Consider the following 22,681-nt stretch of genomic DNA (forward strand, 5'->3'; position numbering starts at 1 on the left):
AATTGCTAATTTATGTTTGGATCAACAAGAATTGAGAATAGTGGAGCCAACTCAAGATTAGCTCTATTCTTGGTTGATCCAAATGCAACCGAAGTATATAGTACTCTTTCAGCAGACGAATTCAGTCCGATGTGAAATGCAGTCTTTTAATATTCGTGTAGATTATGATCGGACGGTCGTGATCCAAACAGTAAATATATTTGTTTCCTTTGATATGAGTTCTCCCTTCGTTCCCTTCCATCGTAGCCTCTCTCGTAGTAAGAAACGATGGCACTGAAGCTATCCAATCTCTCCAAAGTAAATTACCATTGTTTGCTTCCAAGACTTTACCTTCCTTTCAAATCTCTTTCTTCCCTTGTTCAAAACCTTAATGGTGAACTTAATAATACTAACAATGCTCGCAATCCGGATGTATCCACCATTTTTCACATAATCACCAATTCCCCTTCGCCTGAATCCATGATTAATTGTCTCGATTCCTCTCAAATCCCCCTTTCCAACGACCTCATCGACCAAGTTCTCAAGCGGGTAAGATTCAGCCATGCCAACCCGTTAAAAACCCTGGATTTCTTTGATTTTGTCGCTAAAGAGAAAGGGTTTTACCACACCCAATACTCCTACGACACCATGCTCTACATTCTTGGTCGGTCCCGCAGATTCGAAGAAAGCTGGAGGATATTGAAGGAAATGCGCCGTAAAGACCCAGCCTTTATCACCCCCAAGACGGTCATGATCGTGCTTGGTCGAATCGCAAAGGTTTGTTCGGTTAGACAAACAGCAGAGAGCTTTAAAATGTTCAAGAGATTGTGCACGAATTTTGACGTTTCATGCTTCAATGCACTATTAAGAACCCTTTCTCAGGAGAAGAGCATGTCTGATGCCAGAAATGTATACCATTCATTAAAGCACGATTTCAAGCCCAATTTGATCACATTTAACATCCTCTTGTCGGGTTGGAAATCTGTAGAAGAGGCAGAGTCATTCTTTAAAGAGATGCAAGAATTAAATGTCAAACCTGATTTGGTGTCATACAATTGTTTGATTGATGTGTACTGCAAAAACAGCCAGTTGGAGAAGGCACACAAGGTGTTTGATGAAATGCGTGAACTGGAAATTTACCCAGATTTTATTAGTTACACCAGCCTTATTGGTGGGTTGGGGTTAATTGGTCAACCTGATAAGGCAAGAGCGGTTTTGAAGGAGATGAGAGAACTTGGTTGTTACCCTGATGCCGCAGCTTATAATGCAGCTATGAGAAATTTTTGCATTGCTAAGAGGTTGGGAGATGCTTTTAACCTAATGGATGAAATGGTTCGAGTGGGTCTACAGCCAAACGCCACAAGCTTTAACCTATTCTTTCGCTGCTTCTATTGGGCTAATGATATGAGAAACGCATTGAGCTTATACAAAAGAATGAAAGTGGTACACGGCTGCTTGCCCAACACGCAAACTTGCATGTTTCTTATTAGGCTTTGTAGACGGAATGGGGATGTGGGTTTTGGTTTAGAGCTGTGGGAAGACATGGTCCTTAACGGGTTTGGATCTTTGACCTTGGTCTCGGATGTGTTGTTTGATATGCTCTGTGATGACGGGAGGTTGGATGAGGCCGAGAAGTGTTTGTTTCAGATGGTGGAGAAAGGTCAACGGCCGAGTAGTGTTTCAGTTAAAAGAGTTAGAGTTCTAATGGAGCTCGCGAAAAGGCACGAGTCGCTTCATAAATTGCATGAAAGGATGAGTATTTTCGAGCATGGTAGAGGAAAATAGTGGATTATCTTGCTAGAATACAAGTTTTGTTGAGGATTGTTTGTTATATTTTTCAAGGTTCTTTCAATTATGCGAATTACTTGACATTTTTCTGAGGACCTAAATTGTTTGCTATAGGATTAAGTCATGTTTTTTAGGTTGGTGTGGTTATTACACAAATTGCAATCCTAGTAGTGTCATGTACAATACCAGCAAAAGAATATACATGGATGCTATTGCAAAGCTGGCAAAATATAAGGTGTAATTGAGAAATTAATTATTGCTTGATCTGAATGAGAATAAATTTCAATCTCTCATAAGAACTGTTTGCAGTGCTTAGAAGTGCTGGATCAAATCAATACTGGTATCTCTAATGGCTCCTTAGCCGGTACATGCATTTGCTTGGTCTTCTGAGATAGCAGGAATCATGGTGACAATGGTAATTTTGTCAGGGTTTTGTTTTCTTTTATGAAAAATAAGAAGTTAATAGAAATTATTTATCACAAGCGTCATTAAAAAAAATATACGATATAATACCTGTGTGATTAATTCATGATATCCTTGATTATTTCAATAAAAGCAAAACGGACAATGAACTGGTACAAAACATATACGGGTCCACTATCCATGCGATATATCATGCAACGAATTATTGCACTAACCGAAAAATGCGCCAACGTATTGGTTGAGAGCCCCTGCTTGGGCTATGTGAAGTAACCGGCCCAGAAAATCAGACCCTGTTGGGGCTATTGGGCCGAACTGAATTGGCGCTTGTTTTAAAGAATTGTTGGATGATTACTGATACTGTAGTTTCTGAGGTTTTAAACTTTGCAATTTAGAATTTCGGACTTCAGTTTCACAAACAGAAACTACAGAATGGTAACAGAGTGGTAGCTTCTCTGATTCTCTCTCCTTCTAAATTTCCATTACATCATGTTTACTTCTCCATAATCTGTTGCCTCTTAATTTTTCATCAATGAAAGGGGAGACACAGTAAAAGTATCAGTATTTTGTGACTAATGAAATTATATTTAGTAATCAGTTCCAGGCTTAAGATAAATTTTATGGTTTCTGATGAAAATTTACACTATTTCTTCAGAATTAACATAACAGTTGTTCATATAATTGCTACTGTTGCACTGGTATCAACAGAACAATTAAACAAACCATTGTTTGATAATGTGCACTATTTCTTTGGTTGGTATTGAACCCAAATTATTCTTCAGAAATCAGAACCCTTTATAAGAAACAATTACATATCAATATGTTCTCAGTATATGTCCTACGGTACCTGACGGATCATGTTAGTCAAAGCCGAGCCAAAATCTTTTCGGAACCTACTTGGAAATATAGGATTTGTTTTAAGATTCGTGCAAACTTAAGTTGAACGGTCTTGATCTAACATGTCCTTAATCGGTACGGCACCTCACCCTGATCTGAATTCAAGTAACACCAGTTGAAATGGCCTTATATCAAATAAGTATTCTTCCACCATCGTAAAATATGAACTAAAAAGTAAAAACAAGAGAAGTTGGAAATAGTTAAAGCCAAAAAATTGAAAAGACACCTATATCTGGTTCTGTTATCCACAAACTCAAAATGAGGTCAGACATTAAATGGCAGACATGCACCTATACCCATTGACCCCACAAAACTCCACTAAAATTGAGCATATAGTCTACATAGGTTTCATAATGCTTCCATTTATGCATTGGTAGTGATGATTCTCTCATCACTATTGGGGTGGTCTTCTCAGTAGTGGAAAATGGAAACAGAGCAATAAATGACCAATTCATTTGTTTCTTTGTTTTTTTTTTGTTTTTTTGAAAGCCCGTAGGCGATTGCATTGATTCAAAAAGTACAAACTAGCCGTTACATGATATTAGACAATAAGTGTCTTTCAAAGCATTCAACTATAAAACAAATAAAAAACACAGGGTATTTACATCCAGTGGATACAAATTTGGTCATATTTGCTTGATCGAAATTATAGAAGCATAGTGATTGTTTTCTATGTGTGCTTATTTGTTTTGTTTCTTATGGCAGACTACACCGAATTGCAGTCGAAAAGGAACTACAAATCAGACCAGAAACTGAATCAACTGAACCGAAATAGTCACTGCTCAGAGGACTGTGCAACCACGAAGGCACTTAATCAAACTGAACCGAGAACTGAATCAAAATATTTCATTACTCACATATCTATCATTTTTTCAAATATGCCCTTCAAAATTTAACATGTGACAATTTATTATGATAATCAAAGTATTAAGAAATTAAATTCCTTTAATATAGTAATAGCTCAAAAGTTCAAAATTTGAAGAGCATTTCTAAGCGAATATATTCAAAGGTTAAATGTGCAAAATAAAACAGGTAAGAAATATTATCCATCCCTTGAAAATTGACACCCACTAGGTGAAGAGGTATCCAACTTAGCTAGAGAGAGATTGGCTTTGCTCAAAGGCAAGCAACCATATCTTTCCTAGCAAGACCTAAAATCATTGAAAATTGGAAAACTATCATGCATGAAGCCACTAAACATGCTTTTGGAGAAAAAGAATTTATATATATATATATCAAGCTGACATCTGCCTCATCCCATTTTTTATCTTGTCATTGTTTTATATATCGTTTGAGAATCAATATTTGTCACTAATCTTTGCTATGATTGGGTGGAATTAATGATAATTAAATTGCCAACAAGGAGCCCAGTAACTAATCACCAAATCTTTCAAATATGGTGCTAAAAAATGGGTTATCATCTCCTTTCGCTTTTCCCGGTAAAAATATGTGTCACGAATCATTGCATTGTGTATTTGTGTGTGTATATTATTATTATTACTACTATCATCATTATTATTGCTGTTGTGGTCGTTATTAATTGTTGGTATATTAAATAAGAAAGATATGTTAGTTGGAATATGTAAGTGTACTTCATTTATTTTAAAAAAATATTAGCATTAAATAATAAGCTGAGTCAAAGATGAATATACATTTTTCAATTTGAACCATAGTGACAAATGAATAGTTCGGATTCGGTTCGGCGGAGTTAAAAGTTCGTAATTCGGGTATATTATTTGGGAATGATTTGGTACAATAAAGAAGAAAAACAAAACCCAAAAAAAAACCCCAAAAACAATTAAAATAAAATAATTTTCTAAAAAAAAAAATAGTATTTTTCTCCCGAATAATTCATGACTTGCGTTTTATTCGCAAATAAAACGTATTATACGTTTTTTTGCATTTTATTCGGAGTTCGGTTCGAAAACGTCAAAAAAAAAAAAAAATTCCGCGTATATTGTTACTATGATTTGAACTCTATTAAAACATATTATTATACAACTCGCTACACCAATCACCACATAAAAAACACAATACATGATTCATTCTCTTCAATTAGCTCCTTTCGGTTATCCATTGTCGTCCCACGGGTGCGTATCCTCTAAGATATCTCAACTTTTGCGTGACCGATGTGTCCGGTGCCTATTCGAGGGTGATATAGGGGGTCAGTATTCTGTGTGCTTTGAGATTTGTCCAGTATGTATTTAAACGGTTGGGATTTTTCATGAAGTCACGCAAAGTTTGAGATATCTCAGAGGATACGAATTAGTCGTCCCACCACGTACGACCATTTTGCAAAAAATAAAAATAAGAATTGGAATGACAAAAAGTTGAAGATTGAAAACGATTCTCATTAGTTATTTAAATAGAAAAAAAAGGGGGAAATTTTTGTTTGTTGTGGCTTACACGGTTGGTTTTAATGCTTTTTGGATTTGCTATCGTGACAATGAAGATAGCTCTTTTGTCTCCCTTTTTGTTAGTGCAAACTAAAAGCTAATTAACTAATTATACATATTAATATACGGAAACAATATCTTTTCAGTCAGGGGCGGAGTTAGATTTTCATATTATGGGGGTCAATTATATAAATTTTTTTTACAAAAAATAGAAGTTAAATTTGTAGTATCATGTCATTTTACTCTAAATTACATAGAAAGTTATGCATAAATATAATTTTTTTGAAAATAAATGAAAGTCAATTCAAATTAATTTAAAGTTAATTTCAGAAGCACTGCACTTGTGCAATTAATTTGAAATGTTTTTAGAGTTTAATTATTTTTTTAAATCATACATCCTTAAAATTAAAATTAAATTGCCACCTAGGATTTGAAATTGAAATAAAATTGCCAATATAGATACTCAATTTATTAAATTATATATATATATATATATATATATAGAGGTAGGCTAATATACAATCGATTGTTCCTGAGGTTCCGTACAACCAAGTCATTTTCTGATTTGTAAAGTCCAAATGATCGATCCAAACCGTTCATCTTGTTCTCCATATTAATATGTGCTTGGAGACCAAATTTTACATTTTTCTGAATTTTTTTACTATTTATTAAGCCACTTTGAAAATCGCTGATCCAACGGTGCCTTAACAAAACAGTAAACCAGAAGCTACCGTTGGATCAGCGATTTTCAAAGTGGCTTAATAAATAGTAAAAAAATTCAGAAAAATGTAAAATTTGGTCTCCAAGAAAATATTAATATGGAGAACAAGATGAACGGTTTGGATCGATCATTTGGACTTTAAAAATCAGAAAATGACTTAGTTGTACAGGACCTCAGGAACAATCGATTGTATATTAGCCTACCTCTCTCTATATATATATATATATACAGAGAGAGAGAGAGAGAGAGAGAGAGTGACTAATGTGCATTCGAATGTATATGGGCTGAAATACATACGATCCAAATTCGTCTTTTTAAAATCCAAACGGTCGATCCGAATAGTTCATCTTGTTCTCCTTATTAATATGTGCTTGGAGACCAAATTTTATATTTTTCTGAATTTTTTACTATTTATTAAGTATTTTACAAAATTGTTGATCCAACGGTGGCTGCTGATGGCTACTGATTTTACTGTTTTGTTAAGCCACCGTTGGATCAACAATTTTGTAAAATACTTAATAAATAGTAAAGAAATTCAGAAAAATGTAAAATTTGGTCTCCAAGCACATATTAATATGGAGAACAAGATGAACGGTTCGGATCAACCGTTTGGATTTTGAAAAGTCGAATTTGGACCGTATGTATTTCGGCTCATATACATTCGAATGCACATTAGTCACTATATATATATATATATATATTTCTGGACCTGAATGTTTTTATTTCTTTTCTTAGGAGGATTAATAATAATGGGCTAAAATTCTGATTTTCCAATGTTGGTGTAAGCTTACATGAATATAGACACCTACATAGTAAAGACTAGTTGTATTTCAACTAAAACAAAAAAGACTAGTTGTATTTGAAGAAGAAGAAAAAGAATCAAGTGGAACCATACCAAACAAAAAGGTGACAAAAAGGTAACAAACAATTGGTGCTTTCACAGGGCAAAGATGCACCGTTGACAAACTCAAGAGGGAAAGAAACCTCAAAAAAGGCTGAGGAGATAAATTATGTGGGGAAAAAGTGTCATGTGGGGCTTGAGAGAAATCATACAATTGGATGATGAAATTTGAGGAGAGAGAAAGAAAGAGAAAGATAGAAAAGCACTTATGCCTCATGGCAAGAATTGAGGTTGAGAACCAACAGAGAACTCAAATTAAGCTCCTGTTACAATTTTTCTTTTATTCATATATATATATATATATAGAGGAGGATTTAAATGTCTCTATTTTTTGTGTCTTCACCATGCCTTCATTTTTAAAAACTTTAATAATTCAAAAATTAAAACTTAAAAGTCAAAATAAAATCGTTAAATATGATCTACATCATTTTATCTATGCATGTGTAAAAAATTATGACATTTCAATTTTATTTTGATTGTCATCAAGAGCTTGTAAATAGAGGTTTGCTAATACCCTAAACAGGTAACCCGAATCCGGTCCGCCCGTACCCGTGCCTGGGTATAGGCGGGTAAACGGGTACACGGGTACACGGGTACGGGTTTGAGATGGACCAAACACCAATATTTGGGAAAAAAACCCACCAACCCGTACCCGCCTTACTCGTACCCGAAACCCGCCTACCCGGACCCGTTGTACCCGTACCCGCACCCATTTACCCGAACCCGCATTCTTTACCCGTTCTACCCGCACCCTTTACCCATTTAACCCGTATCCATTAACCCGTTTAATTTTGAAATTCAAATTTAAAAAAAAAGTTCCCGGCGGTTCAGAAAAAAAAAGAAAAAAAAACAGTAAAAAAAACAGGAAAAAAAAACAGAAAAAAAAGAAAGAAAAAAAAACAGAGAAAAAAAAAGAGAAAAAAAAAAAGAAAAGAAAAACACAAAAAAACGTAGAAAAAAACCAGAAAAAAAAATCCGTACCCTACTCGAGGTACCCGTTACCCCTATCCGAGACGGGCACTTGTATGAAACAGGTAGGGTACAGTTTTTTTAAAAATACCCGTCCTACTCGTACCCGTTCTATCCGACTACCCGTCCTACCCGTATCCGCCCTACCCGTTACCCGTCCCGGGTTTACCCGAGGTACCCGTACCCTACCCGAGAGCACAACACTACTTGTAAAAAATGCACTAATGTGGATGATTTATAGACATTGATTTTTGAACTTATTGATTCACATAAAAACAAAATTGAAATTTAATATTTTTTTATGAGCACATAAAGAAAATAACATAGATCACATCTAACGGTTTTATTTTGACTTTTAAGTTTCAAATTTTGTGTTATTAAAGTTTTAAACAAATGGTAGTATGGTGGAGGCACAAAAAATGGAGGCATTTGAACCCTCCTCATATAGAGAGAGAGAGAGAGAGAGTAAGACTAAGAGCATCTCCAACAGTGATTGCTTATGGATTGCTTATGCTGACGTGTCAATTGTTTTTGTAATTGTTAGGTTGTATGGCTATTGCTTATTTAGCAATTGTTGGAAAGAATTGCTTAATAAGAAATCCTTTTCTAAAGATGAGTTGGCCAAATATTTAATTCTTATTGGTCAAATGTTTAATTCTCAATTGTTTGGTTGATTGCACCAATGTAGAGTGGATTGCTTAATTTTTAAAATTTTCATAATTGCTAATTTAGCAATTAATTTCAATTGCTGGATTGGAGATGCTCTAATATGCTTTGCAAATTAAAGTGGGTGTTTTAATTTGCACTCATATCTCTAGTTTTAAAATTTAAAACGTCAATTTGAACCGTTCAAGTTGATATCCATATTAAATTGTGCTTGGAGACCAAATTTTATATTTTTTGGAATTTTTTACTTTTTTTTAGAATTTTTCAAAACCAGTGTTTTTCAGAAAATTCTGGACCATCAAAAACAGTGATTTTGAAAAATTCTAAACAAATAGTAAAAAATTTCCAAAAAATATAAAATTTGGTCTCCAGCACAATTTAATATGGATATCAACTTGAACGGTATGGATCGACGTTTTAAACTTTGAAACTAGAGATATGAGCGCAAATTAAAACACCTACTTTAATTTGCAAAGCATGATAGTCTTACTCTATGTGTGTGTGTGTGTTGGATCTTAATTCAACGTTAAGCATATATGTAATATAATTATGAATTGTATACTGTGATATATAATTATCACAATTAAGTGATTAATATAAAATTTGAGGAGAAAAAAATCATACAATTGGATGATGAAATTTGAGGAGATACAAAGAAAGAGAAAGAGAAAGAGAGACAAGTACTTGTGCCTCAGATTCAAATCTGTTCCTTTTCTTGAGAAAAGAAGCACCCTCCTATTCCTCCATCCGAGCCGTTTAAAATTGATCAGACGGCTTCAATTATTTTTTCTTTTATATCAATATAATATATTAAAACAAATCAGATGTAATTAAATCCGTACGATCAATTTTTAACGGTTCAGATGAGGAATAGGAGGGTGCTCCTTTTCTTAAGAAAAGGAGCAAATTTGAATCCCTTGTGCCTCATGGCAAGAATTGAGGTTGAGAACCCAACAGAGAACTCAAAGCTCCAGTTACAATTTTTCTTTTATTCATATATCATTATATATAAATACTTAGTATTATATTATATCAGACGTGTCATGATGTGTCGTGATTCGGTAGAGTTGAAAGGCATACTCAAAGACATGGATATATGATTTTGTAATATACTTTTTTTGAAATGATTGAGAAATCCCAAACAAAAAGGAAAATGCAATAGTTTGAAAATAGATTTATCTAACAAAAATAATACAAATAAGATTAGTTTTTTTTCCCCTCAAATAGGATTACTTTGTTATTCAAATTGATTTTTTTTTTTTTTGTATTTATTCTTCAAATTCAATGTCAATCATCAATCACTTTACCAAATCTTTCAAGATAAGCAAACTTGTGACAATGGCTACCGACAATTCACAGTACCACACACACACACAGAGATATATATATATATATTGTGTGGTTTGTTGTTGTTCCATACTTTTAGTGTGATGTTATTCTTCTATCTGCAAGAAAAACAATATATAATCTCAACAAGTATGGCATATTTAGATATATATAGACTCTATCATATGACTTATCAAGACTCTGTGTGGCGTATTTATTAAAGGTTTTTTTTTATCTTAGTTATAGATACTAAGATATTTATGTCTGAGAATATTAACAGAGCTATTTTGATTTCATGCAATCCATATATATATAGAGAGAGAGAGAGAGAGTGTGTGACTAATGTGCATTCGAATGTATATGGGCCGAAATACATACGGTTCAAATTCGACTTTTCAAAATCTAAATGGTCGATCCGAACCGTTCATCTTGTTCTCCATATTAATATGTGTTTGGAGACCAAATTTTACATTTTTCTAAATTTTTTTACTATTTATTAAGTATTTTACAAAATTGTTGATCCAACGGTGGCTTAACATATATATATAGGGAACGGCTAAATTGCTGCCGGCAGCATTTTAGCCGGAGGTGCTGCCGGGGCTTTTTTTATTTTCTGATGTCCAAACAACAAATCCAAATTATTAGATGTTTAATCTATATTATAATCTACTTGGAAACCAAATTTTACATTTTTTGGAATTTTTTTACTATTTATTAAGCTGGTTTGAAAACCGCTGATTTCAGTAAATTTCTGCAGCATTGAAATCAGCGGTTTTCAAACCAGCTTAATAAATAGTAAAAAAATTCCAAAAAATGTAAAATTTGGTCTCCAAGTAGATTATAATATAGATTAAACATCTAACGGTTTGGATTTGTTGTTTGGACATCAGAAAATAAAAAAAGCTCCGGCAGCACCTCCGGCTGAAATGCTGCCGGCAGCAATTTAGCCGTGCCCTACACACACACACACACACACACACTACTTTACTTCCATAAGCATATGAGGGCATATGCTTATAAGTTATTTTTGCGTTTTCAATGTCCAAATAGTCGATTTGAAGCGCTCAATATGTTCCTCATACTATAATGTGTTTTGAGACCAAATTTTATATTTTTTGGATTTTTTTTTTTTACTATTTTTTCAGAATTTTTCATACTATTTTTATAGAATTTTTCAAAATAGGATTTTTCATATTTTATTATTATTATTTTTTAATATTTTTTGGAATGAAAAAGTACATAACTGTCAGGGTTGTAGAGATATTTAAGTAATCGAAAACATACAAGAACAAAATGCTTCACGAACTCAAGTTTCAAGTTATATACATTGTACAATAATCTAATTTTTCTTTAAAAAAAAATGAGGCAAGTCATATAACATTTTTATAAAAAAGAATATTGAAATAAATTTATGATATCTATAACATTTTACTATAAAATATATAAAATATATAGCAAAATAATTTAGTAATAATCAGTTTTTAAGTATGGGGTCAAATTCAATTGATCCTCATTTGCTCTATGTCTCTCTGTCTCTGATAACGGGGGTGTGTCACATAACGTCAAAATAATTTTGTCAATATTTATTCAATTTTCTGGTCTACCAAATTTGTAAAAAAAAAAATATTTGAGGCTTGTTTAATCAAATTTGATCTAATTCAAAGACCTTGTTAATTTGACTGGACTGGATGTTTCTGCTGGAATGTCAACATTTTCCAATTTTTGTTTTTGATAATCACAGCCTGGAAATTTTGACTTTAAAAAATTGAATGTCCCCATCACCCAAGCCAGTAGTCCACCAATAGAGAGAGAGAGGGGTGTAGAAGTGAAAAGATACTTAGAAAAAGTTTCAGGTTAGTTGGTTACTTAGTTCGAGAGTTTGATTCATTCTCACAACTTTGCCGTCTTTAAAAAAAAAATTTTGAAAAAAAAATGGATAGAAAAAGATGCCGGTTAGTTGCTAGAATTTTCTATTTTTAAAAATTCAATAAAAAAATATCAAAAAACTGACTGATGGAGTATTTTGATTTTTCAATTTTATAGCGGAAACCGAATTATTGATCCAATTGTTTAGATATTTTTAAAGAAACCGAATTAATGTTTCAATCTCTTTGATTATCACATACACAAATATAAAGGAATTAAATCAATAATTCGGTTTTTTTAATTAATATGTTCAAAGAGCTGAATTATTAATTCGATTTCTTCTGTGAAATCTAAAATAAAAGCCATTCATCTATTCTTCTATATATTATTTTTAGATAATTTCTAAAAAAATAAAAAATTATGGTTAGTTGCCGTCAAAATTGTCTCTATTATAACATTAGCAAAGATATAAGGAAATGCTTCGCTGGCATAAATATAGTCATATTCATATAGTCAAACATTGAAACAATCATCCGGATTTGGTGCATCTTTCTCCTGCGTGGAAATAGGCTGTATGATAATATAAGTTGACATGCACCGTAATTAGATATGCACTATAATTTTTTCGGATATTAAAACTATACCGTTATAATCGCTATTTATAATCTTAATATTTATTAGTGTTCTAAATAGCTAGCTATAGCTTTTCCGGACTATAAACGCTAAGCTATGAGATAAAAGTGCGCTAACTCAGCTACGATCGCTATAGCTATAATAGCTGACCGCTATATGCGACCCGCTATAGCCACCGCTATGCTACATGGACTTTTTTTACAATTTATACAGACTTCTATAATTCTATTCTTATTTCTAATGTTACATGGTCTTCTACGATAAGTATGCTAAACCAAACTATGTGCTTCTGCTTATTTGTGATTTATTCTCTCATTCTATATCGAGAAATATTCAAATATTAATTCTTCATTTTGATTGCTCTTCGCATAGTATTCATTTGTAAAATTATTATTGTTCGTTTCAATTGAAAGTTAATTTTGATTATTATTATAATATATAAAATATTTAAATATATATATTGACTTCATTTACCTTATAAAATTAATTGCTCTTTGTCTATTATAATATATAATACTATGAAGAATGAATTATTAAATAATGTTACTTTTTTTTTAAAAAATTTCTTCTTATTTGCGTAATTGATAAATAGTATAGACTTAGATTAGTTGTCATTTAGTTGTTAGATCAATTTTCTAATATTAATTATATTGATAATTAGTAGAAATATAGAATATAAAATTTAAAAAGAGAAAATCGTTATGTATGATAGTTTCTGCTATAGCTACGCTATTCGTCATAGTTTTTTTTTTGGTCTCCCTGCTATGCCGCTATAATCACTATTTAGAACTTAGATATTTATGTATGAATAAGCAAAGCTATACCCAGAGTAAAATGAGTAAAATGATGTCGAAATCAATCATGTAGAAAATTTTAAAAATAGGACAAATGAAAGTGAACCCTCTGTATTATATTGTATTAATTTACATGAAGTCAGAGTTTGATATTGGCCGTCGTTTGACTAGGAGAATCAATCCATGCATTGACATTATCCAATTCTTTAATTAAAAAAAAATTATCCAATTTTTTATTTATTTTTACATTGAAACTGTAGGCATGACATTATTCAATTCACCAAAACTACGCGTGCACCCTTTTTAATCGTTGAACTTTTTTTTGTGTAAACACTTTGACCGTAGTTGGTTTTGGGTGCATGGATAAAGTTACGTATGCAGTTTATTAATGAAATATTAATGATTTAGATATTTTAATATATTTTGAAACACAATCATATGATCTCATTAAAAACCCTACATGCAAATGGTTGAGATTTGTTGAGAGTTGAGAGTTGAGAGAACATTGATCTGGTCTCCCAACAAATATGTATCCTCCAAAGTACATGACTGTTCGCATATGCGGCCGCATAAGTTTATGCAGTGGTCTTTCCCATACAAAATCTTATGCAGTCAAGTTTATGCAGTTTTGAATATAGGCACATATACGTTCTATGCAGACTTGAAAAAAGCCTAAAAATTATTTTGCAGTGAAAGAGATTATAATCTATAACATTTATAATATGGTCAAGAGCACAAACCACTAGACTAAATAAGTCTTTAAATATAAATTAGTTTTATTTTATCTATATTTATTTAACAAAACATGGTAATACCGCATATATACTTCCGTATATAAATCTGCATATGCGGCTACATATATGAACAAAACCGCATTTTACAACACTGAAATTCAATGCCTATTTATCTATGGAAGTCTGTTTTGAGATTCGCGCCAAGATAAAAACTGATAACTTAGAGCTAATTGTACTAAATCAGGTATTGCACTGGATCTGAATTTTTCTCCTTCCTCCCATTTCATTTTTTTTTTGGGTGCATTCATCCAACGTAATAATTGAAAGATCTAAAAGGATATCCTTCGTACGTCAAAATCACTTTTTAGAAATAGAAATTGTGATCCATATATATATACTAGTAATCGTGTTTGTGCACAACAACGAGACCAAATTATGTAATAGAAAATATTAAGCTCCTTAATAAGGAGAAGAGATAATTTAAATCAAATTTGTAGAGAAAAATAGTTAAATACTATATTTATCTACAAGATAATACATGTGAACTCTAATGTAGTGGTAAGAATTTTGGCACCAACAGAACCCAATTGGGTTCGAATCCCGCCTTCAGCAGAAAAAAAGAAAGAAAAAGGGTGCGCGGTGCACAGGCTCGGTCCGCAGGTGCCGTGCGTGGTTCAGAGGCGCAGTCCACGGGTGCGGCGTGCGGTCTACGGGCACTGGGATCATATGCGGCGCGACCAATGCATACTTAAGTGTTGAAGCTCATAATTTGAAAAATTCATCTATGTGCGATCTGGAAATTCAACGGCTGAGTATCATTCTAAAAAAAAAACAGTAAATCAGAACCCTTGCATGATCTGAACATTAAGCTCTTTAATAAAGATGAGAGATATTGTAGTTAACTGCTTTTATGACAAGAGACCAAAAGTCAAGAGTGCATGAATGAAATTGGTTTACGGAACTGTGGTTCTTTTCTTTTAATTTCCTTTGTTTTTTTTTGTCAGGAAATAATTATGTACAGGAGATTCTTAGGAAGCAAGGAAGATTCCAAACGGGGGATCGAGGGTGCTTATTTATAAACACCTGACATTTAATTATTTATTCAAATATTTAAATATCTTATGTGGTCCAATAACTAAAAGTTTGTCGGCATGATCAAAATTTTGCATGTATCAATTAACAAGAATCGTTTAATCTGCATAAAAATTGACGATGATAATTTTAAAATACATACATATCAATTATGTACAAATTTTAGGGGTGGCAAAAAACCTCGTAGCTCGTGTGGCTCGATTGTGACTGGTATCTGACTCGTTCGCTAATAACTTTCTTATTACTAGATTGAGCTGTTAACGAGCCAGCTCGGTCCAAAATTAACGAGTTTAAGCTAGAGCTTAGCTTGCTTGCCAGCTCGGCTGGCATTAATTTGTGTGCATTTTATACTGTCTAACTCGTTTTAGTTCGATTCAAAAAGTTTATAGAATTTATTTTCTTCTTAAAATAAGATTCAGCTCGTCAGCTCGTCAGCTCGCAAGCTAGCTCGAATTAGTTTGTCACGATTTCAAACTGAGATTTTAGCTCAGATATCTTAGATCTAACTCGTTCGGCTGTAGCTCGATTCAAAATTAATAAGCTGAGCTAAGATCTAGCTCGGACTGAGTCACCTCGACATCCTTAGTATCTAATCAAAATTGGTTTTGTTAATCAACGGACAAAACTTACAAATAACTCCGTTAATCTTCGTGCGGAAGCGGATCTTGCGAGCGTAGCAGTATCACTGGTTCTGCAAGGAATCACAAGCCGAAGCCGGAAGCCCTGCGTTTTTCACGACCTAAAACCTTCAATCCTTAACAGAATACTTCTTGGTGCTCTCTATCTTTTCTCTCTAATTTTGGCTGTTACTATTCACACGTTTTTCTGATTATATGAGTTAGAGAGAGACAGGTATGGATGGTTTATATAAAACCAATGCACCTTTTCATAATGGGTTCGCATCTATTCATAACGGGTCGGGTTTTTAGTTTCCCATAATGGGCGTACCCTTTATTAAATCCAACATCTCCCACTCGCACAAAATGGGATACCCGTTATAAACTAAGAGAACGTAATCTCTAATCTCTGTTAAAATTCATACAAGGAAATAGGTCGTGACCAGCATATCTTAATTTGAGAGTCTATGTTGTTATCCAACTGTTAGGTATGTATAACAACATCTAAGTAGAGTAAATATGCAGTACCCCAGATCATCAAGTTACATTTTTAAGTATTACATGATCTCTTTTATTTATTGATACAACCATACTTATATATTCACAATTATGTTACATAAACATAATTGGTGCACCAGTGAATATAACCTAATGTAACACTCAAATGATCTTTTTCTTTTATCTAGAATCTATTCATTCCAAATCAATTGCTATTCAGATATGTTCCATTAGATCGTATCATTCATGATCATTGGCAATATTCCAAAATAACTAATTGAAAAGAAACTTCAGGTATTTAGTAAAAAATCAAAGAGTACTATGAGATCCTTTTGATCTCGCGGGTCTCACACAACAAAGAAGAAGAGATCATATCTTCTGTTACCCTGTTGGTCAATTGCACATATGGTATGAAACATATGTTACGGTATTATTCTCCATTTCTTATGGAGCGTATGTCTAATTTAAAATCCAATACCGTACAAGTGATAGTTCAGATATACATAATATCTAACTTGAGTCCACAACTCTACTTATCATAAATTCAATAACAGGACTCCCACTTGGCATAAGACAGTTAAGGTGAATAGTGGGTATTTCACCTTCAGTCATAATAATATATTCATATGACCTCATCTTGATTCTCTATCAAGGCGATATATATTTTAAGCACTTGCTCTCACATTTTATATCATGTCTAGCTTAAAATTAATCTCATTTCTATGTCCTACCAAAACATATAAGCGATTGCCTGTGTGAGAAGGCCAATCAACTGTCTGACATACCTTTCATTTTATATCTCATGTGTTATGCTAAAATCACAACAATTGTTATGATATGACTTAATATAAATTATTTAATATCTAACATAACACTTCTAGTTTTACAATAACTGTGAAATAATTTAATAATAATAATACTTATAGATTAAAATCGAAAGATCACTAAGTTTCACAATCATCTTTTAATTCTATAAATTTTATTACCATTAATTATTTCACTGTGCCAAACTCCCACTAAAATTATACAATTAAATATTTAATATATAATTTTAACAAAAATTGTAAAACAGATTTTCCAAAAAAAAATCCGTACAAAAAAAAAATTCCAGTGGCGCTTATTTCATATATAACATCAGTTATCTAAACCGAACCAAAAAAAAATTTATTTTATTCATTTAAAAAAAAAATATCACTATTAACTTCCAAAGAAAATCATTAAAAAAATTTGGATTGAAGATCCACTGTTTTGTAGTATGTATATATAATATATAGAATCAACATAATGACATGAAATACATTGTAGTGTAGTGGTAAGGCTTTAGTCTCTCATGGTATAGGTCACGGGTTCAAGCCTCTGAGGCAACAAAATAATGCATTTTTCGCGGTTCACCATTCCGAAATGGACCAAGTCTATTTAGTATGAACCGATACATACAATATCTCCATTTCCCACAGTAATGGACTCATCCATTAGCGCTGGTTGAATTAAAATTTGATTTCATACAATCTGGAAGTATAAAAATGATCCACACCATTCATTAACCGTCCAATCCGAAACAAATGGTTCATTGGACGGTTATAATTTATTTGGATCAAACAATTGTCCAACCTAGTTGTACAAGATCCGAAAATCCAATTTAATGCCTTCTAAAGATATGCACTGTTTTGCATCTCTATTTTTGCAACGCATCTCCAAACGATGCAGATCAAAAAATCTCCAAAACAGTGAATATATTAAATACGTTTTTATAAAATAAAATTCGTATTTAGATTTACCAAATATACCAAAAAATATTTGTAAATCAAATCTTACTATAAACAGATTTACGTAAAATAATTCTAATGTTTTCGAAAAAGTTATGAAACAGAATTACATAGAATAAACAATTCTAATATTTTCGAAAAAGCAAAAATTAGAATACGTAATATATGTTTTTCAAAAAACAAAAAATTATTAAATTTATGCTAAACTTGAAAATGCATAAACAAAATAATTGTGATTAAAACCAGAATACATGCCATCAACTTGGCTCTGATACCAATGTTAATTAACGGATAGAACTTACAAAATACTCCGTTAATCTTCGTGCGGAAGCGGATCTTGCGAGTGAAGCAGTATCACTGGTTCTGCAAGGAATCACAAGCCGAAGCCGTAAGCCCTGCGTTTTCCACGACCTAAAACCTTCAATCCTTAACAGAATACTTCTTTGATTATTATTAGAGAGAGAGATATGAATAGTTTATATAAAATCAATGCACCTTTTCATAATGGGTTCGCATCTATTCATAACGGGTCGGGTTTTTAGTTTCCCATAATGGGCGTACCCTTTATTAAATCCAACAGGTTTGATGTACGGACGAATCGTAGAGTTCATAAATCCTCCATGAAGATAGGTCAGTAAAAAGTCGTGTAACCGACGGGTATTCTTTCCTCCTCGCAGTCCAGTAATAACAAAAAAAACGAGAAATAACATGTCTCGCAAGTCGCAATTATCGGCTAGTCAAGCCGCCAAACACATCTAGGTCTGTTGTTGCACATCTTGTCCCTTTCTTACAACCTATATTGCCGAAAGTTATTGCTCAAGTTGTTCCTAACTGACAACATACCACGCCAAGTCGGAAGAAAAAAACAAAAATGAATGATATTTCTACTGTGCAGTCGCTCTCTGCCGTGGAGAGTCCATCCCATCAGGCCGTTGGCCAAAGCGGCTATGCACGTGTCAAGTTCTCTTTTGACCGTTGACCTTTTTGCCATACAGAACCGGTCAACCGGTCACATTCGCCGCTGCCCGGTTGCCCCTTCCAAGACGGGTACGCCTACCTAACTCCAGGACACCGGCTGTTGCCGGTTTCCCTCGGGCACTTCTCACTGCCCTTCCTTTTTTTTTGCCATTTTCATGGGCTGTTAGAAATCTCCTCCACGTATTACCCGGAGAAAAAAATAAATCTCCTGTTATTTTCTTTTCAGAAGAAAAACCAAAATTTTTATAGTTGTCACCTCAGAAATTCAAAATCAAACAACCACCACTCAAAACTTCAAATTTTAGATTTTATCACCTACACGTACCCAGTTCGTGCACCAAATTTTTTGATGTGCAAACTAGGGAAGCACACCAAACTTTTTGTTTTTTTATTTTTTTATTTTTTTATGTGCATCCTTAGTATGCGCACCAATTTTTTTTTTAATTCTGTTTTGAATTGTTTGAAATTTTTGAACTAAATTTTTTTTTGTTCTATTCTATTTTATTTTGTAGTATTTAGAATTAAATATACACATAAAATTTGATGGTGAAATTGTAGAAAATAAAACACACTTGTTTAACAAATAAAAATTTGAACTAAATTTGAACTAAAAAATTACTACAACAAATTATACGCACAATCTGAGCAGCATTTTGTACTAAGTAAGTTGGTGCGCAAATTGCTACAAATTATATGCCGAATTCGATAAACGTTATACTACAAATTATATGCATAACAGAAAAAAAATTGTCTAAAAATTTCAAACAATTCAGAACAGAACTAATAAAAAAGAAAGAAATTTTGGCACCCATACTGAGGTGCGCACAAAAAAAAAATGGTGCTCTTCCTGCTCGAACTGGGTACGCGTGGGTGGTAAAAATTGAAATATGGCTAATTGGGTGATAATTGTTTAATTGTGATTTATTAGGGTGCTAACTAAAAAAGTTTCAGAAAGAAAAGGTACTTGATATAATCTTCACATGTTATTATGTCAATTTATTATTTTAGATTATTTTTTTTAAATATGCATAATGCTGAGAAATTTATTATTTCCTTTTAATTAAATGCATAATGAAATGTTTATTTTAGTAACCCTCAATAAAGTGTGGATCTTATTTATTTTTACACTGTAACATATAAAATGAGATGAATTGTCAAAGAAAAATGTAACAAGTAGGTCAACTACCTATAAAACCTTTCAAATCAAATAAAATGTAATAACACAAATTTTGTTTATTACTAAGACATTTATTATAGATTGTTATCATGCTTGTAGTTGCTTACCCCATTTATATATATTTGAAATTATTATTTTATTGTAATTGTAACTATTTGATATATATTGGATATCAAAATTGAATAACTATGGATATATCAGCCTTCTTTGTTATATTTGGCTCTAACGTCATTTATAATTAAAAAAATTGTCAACCATACTTGTTCATGATCAATATAGTTTGAAATGCATAACATGAGTTGCCTACTATACTTGAAAGAAGGGAGAATTTCATATATACCACTCAAAAATTGTGAAATTACATATTTACTATCTAAATTTTTGTAATTACATATTTACCATCTAAAAATCTACTAACTCACATATCCAAAACTCAGATTAATTATGTTTATTTTTCTTAAAACTATAATTAATCAAGGGTTAACTTAAACATCCTCTTTTTCTTTCCTTAGAACCGTTATCCTTTATACTCAATATAAAATATTAAAAACAAATATTCCAAACTGAGCCAGTAACAAAATACAGATTTTCAAACTCAATTACTACTTTGATAATAGATTGTGATATCGTCGTAGAATTCAATATGAGTTATTTTGTTGGAAAAGTTGGAGTGGTTACTTTGTTTTTAGACGATCAAGCTGGAGCTTGAATCCTTAAATCTGAGTCTACGCCCCTTCTATCCAAGTTTAAGCGGGAAAGACAAGATAAGGAGGGGTTAAGCGAAAATGAGAAGTTACGTCAAAAAATACAGGAGGAAAATATGTGCGCAAAAGAGGAGGAGAGACTAAATAACTTATTAATTATATTTTATATAATCTTAAATTTAATTAACCTCATTTTTTGATTAATTGAGTAAATATGTGAGTTATTAGATTTTTAGATGATAAATATGTAATTATAGAATTTTGAATGATAAATACGTAATTTTACAGTTTTTGAGGAGTATATATGAAATTCTCCCTCGAAAGAAATAGGCTCTTGTACGTAAAAGTTTACTTTCAAGTATAATCCTAAGGACTACTAAAGTCTAATTTGTCAGTATTTGATTAGTACAACTTTTGGAAGATCCTACAAGGCATCAACTACAAGGAACAAACCCAATCAAATTAATGCATAGTACTAGTACTGTATTTGTACTTTCTTTAATGTTTTTCCTTTGACTTTGAAGCATATGGAAAAAAATTCTAGCCCCTTATCATAATTTCTGGTACGTCCTTTTATTCCTTTAAAAGTTTCGTATATTATTTATTTATTTTTTCACTATTTAGTTTACTTTTTTTTAAGTAATCATTTTGATTTCCTGCAACCAATTTTTCGGAGAGTAAAAAAACTTGTACATATCAATGCAAATAGAGCGGAAAAAAACGCGTTCTACCGTATTGTGACTATAATACGTCGTGACTTTGGTCTCATACCGTATCGTGTCGTGAATAAATTAATTTTTCACGTAACGTGTTGTGCTATGTCATGATTAAAATGTTAAGGAATAATCACGGCACGCGAATGGTCACGCCACGTGAGTCACACCGTGTTCAAACGTGCCGTGACTAAACGTGCCTCGCGTGACCATTTGATCGTAACTTAAGTTTGTTTATTCAAAATTCATCATTTGATCAAAATATCTAATGGTCCTATTACACGTTACTCGTGTGATCACATGCCGTGCCGTAACTGGATCTTTTACGTGATCTGTCGTGCCTTGTAAAAATTTCAAAAGATAATTACAATGTGTGAATAATCACGACATAGAACACATGAGTCACGATACGGAACACATGAGACGTAACTGACACACGTGCCGTACCGTAACCGTACCATTTCATAACGAAACCAACTCCGTCATGCCATTTTCTCACTCTAAATGCAAATACTGACGGAGCTACATAGGTCCATAGGGGGGCACTTGTCCAGTTGTCCCCAACCACAAAAAAAAAATGCTTCTATTACTATATTTTTTTTCCGAAGAAAATTGCAGAAATATGGTTGTTGTTGAAATAATTATATTTTTTTTGTGTCCCACCTTATAGCAATTCGTGGCTTCGCTCATGATTGCATAATGAATATATATAGTTGGTTTATTTACGTAATAAAAAAAAAATTCAAGTATGGGTTAATAAATTTTATGCATTGTAGCAAAATGAATATATACGGTTTGTGTGCTTAAAAAATAATAAAATTAATAAGGTACTTAATTAGGAGTTACTTGATTATATCTCTTGCAGAGTTTTGGTATAAGTCTTTAACGATTTTCTAATGCCAATCTTCATTTACATTTAGTTCTTCCATATGAAGTTCAAGCCTTGCCAATACCAGTGTGAAAACCTTTGTTTAGGTTGATTAATCAGCTGATTAGTCGTTGGTAATCAAACCATCACTGATTTTCTCGATTAATCGGCTGATTAT

General features: G+C 32.5%; 1 protein-coding gene across 1 annotated transcript; it reads left to right on the plus strand.

Annotated features, from left to right (window-relative positions):
• The first annotated feature begins 254 nt into the window (after nt 1-254).
• On the plus strand, nt 255-1,844 carry LOC144561859 (Pentatricopeptide repeat (PPR) superfamily protein). Its single transcript, XM_078310958.1, has one exon. The coding sequence runs from the start codon at nt 268-270 to the stop codon at nt 1,762-1,764; it is 1,497 nt and encodes a 498-aa protein (XP_078167084.1). The 5' UTR covers nt 255-267; the 3' UTR covers nt 1,765-1,844.
• The last annotated feature ends 20,837 nt before the right edge of the window (nt 1,845-22,681 follow it).

This window comes from Carex rostrata, chromosome 11 (assembly GCF_964058835.1).
Source record: "Carex rostrata chromosome 11, lpCarRost1.2, whole genome shotgun sequence".
Taxonomy (NCBI): Eukaryota; Viridiplantae; Streptophyta; class Magnoliopsida; order Poales; family Cyperaceae; genus Carex; species Carex rostrata.

Coding starts and splice junctions, on each gene's coding strand:
- LOC144561859 (XM_078310958.1), top strand. CDS start 268: ATGGCACTGAAGCTATCCAATCTCTCCAAAGTAAATTACCATTGTTTG.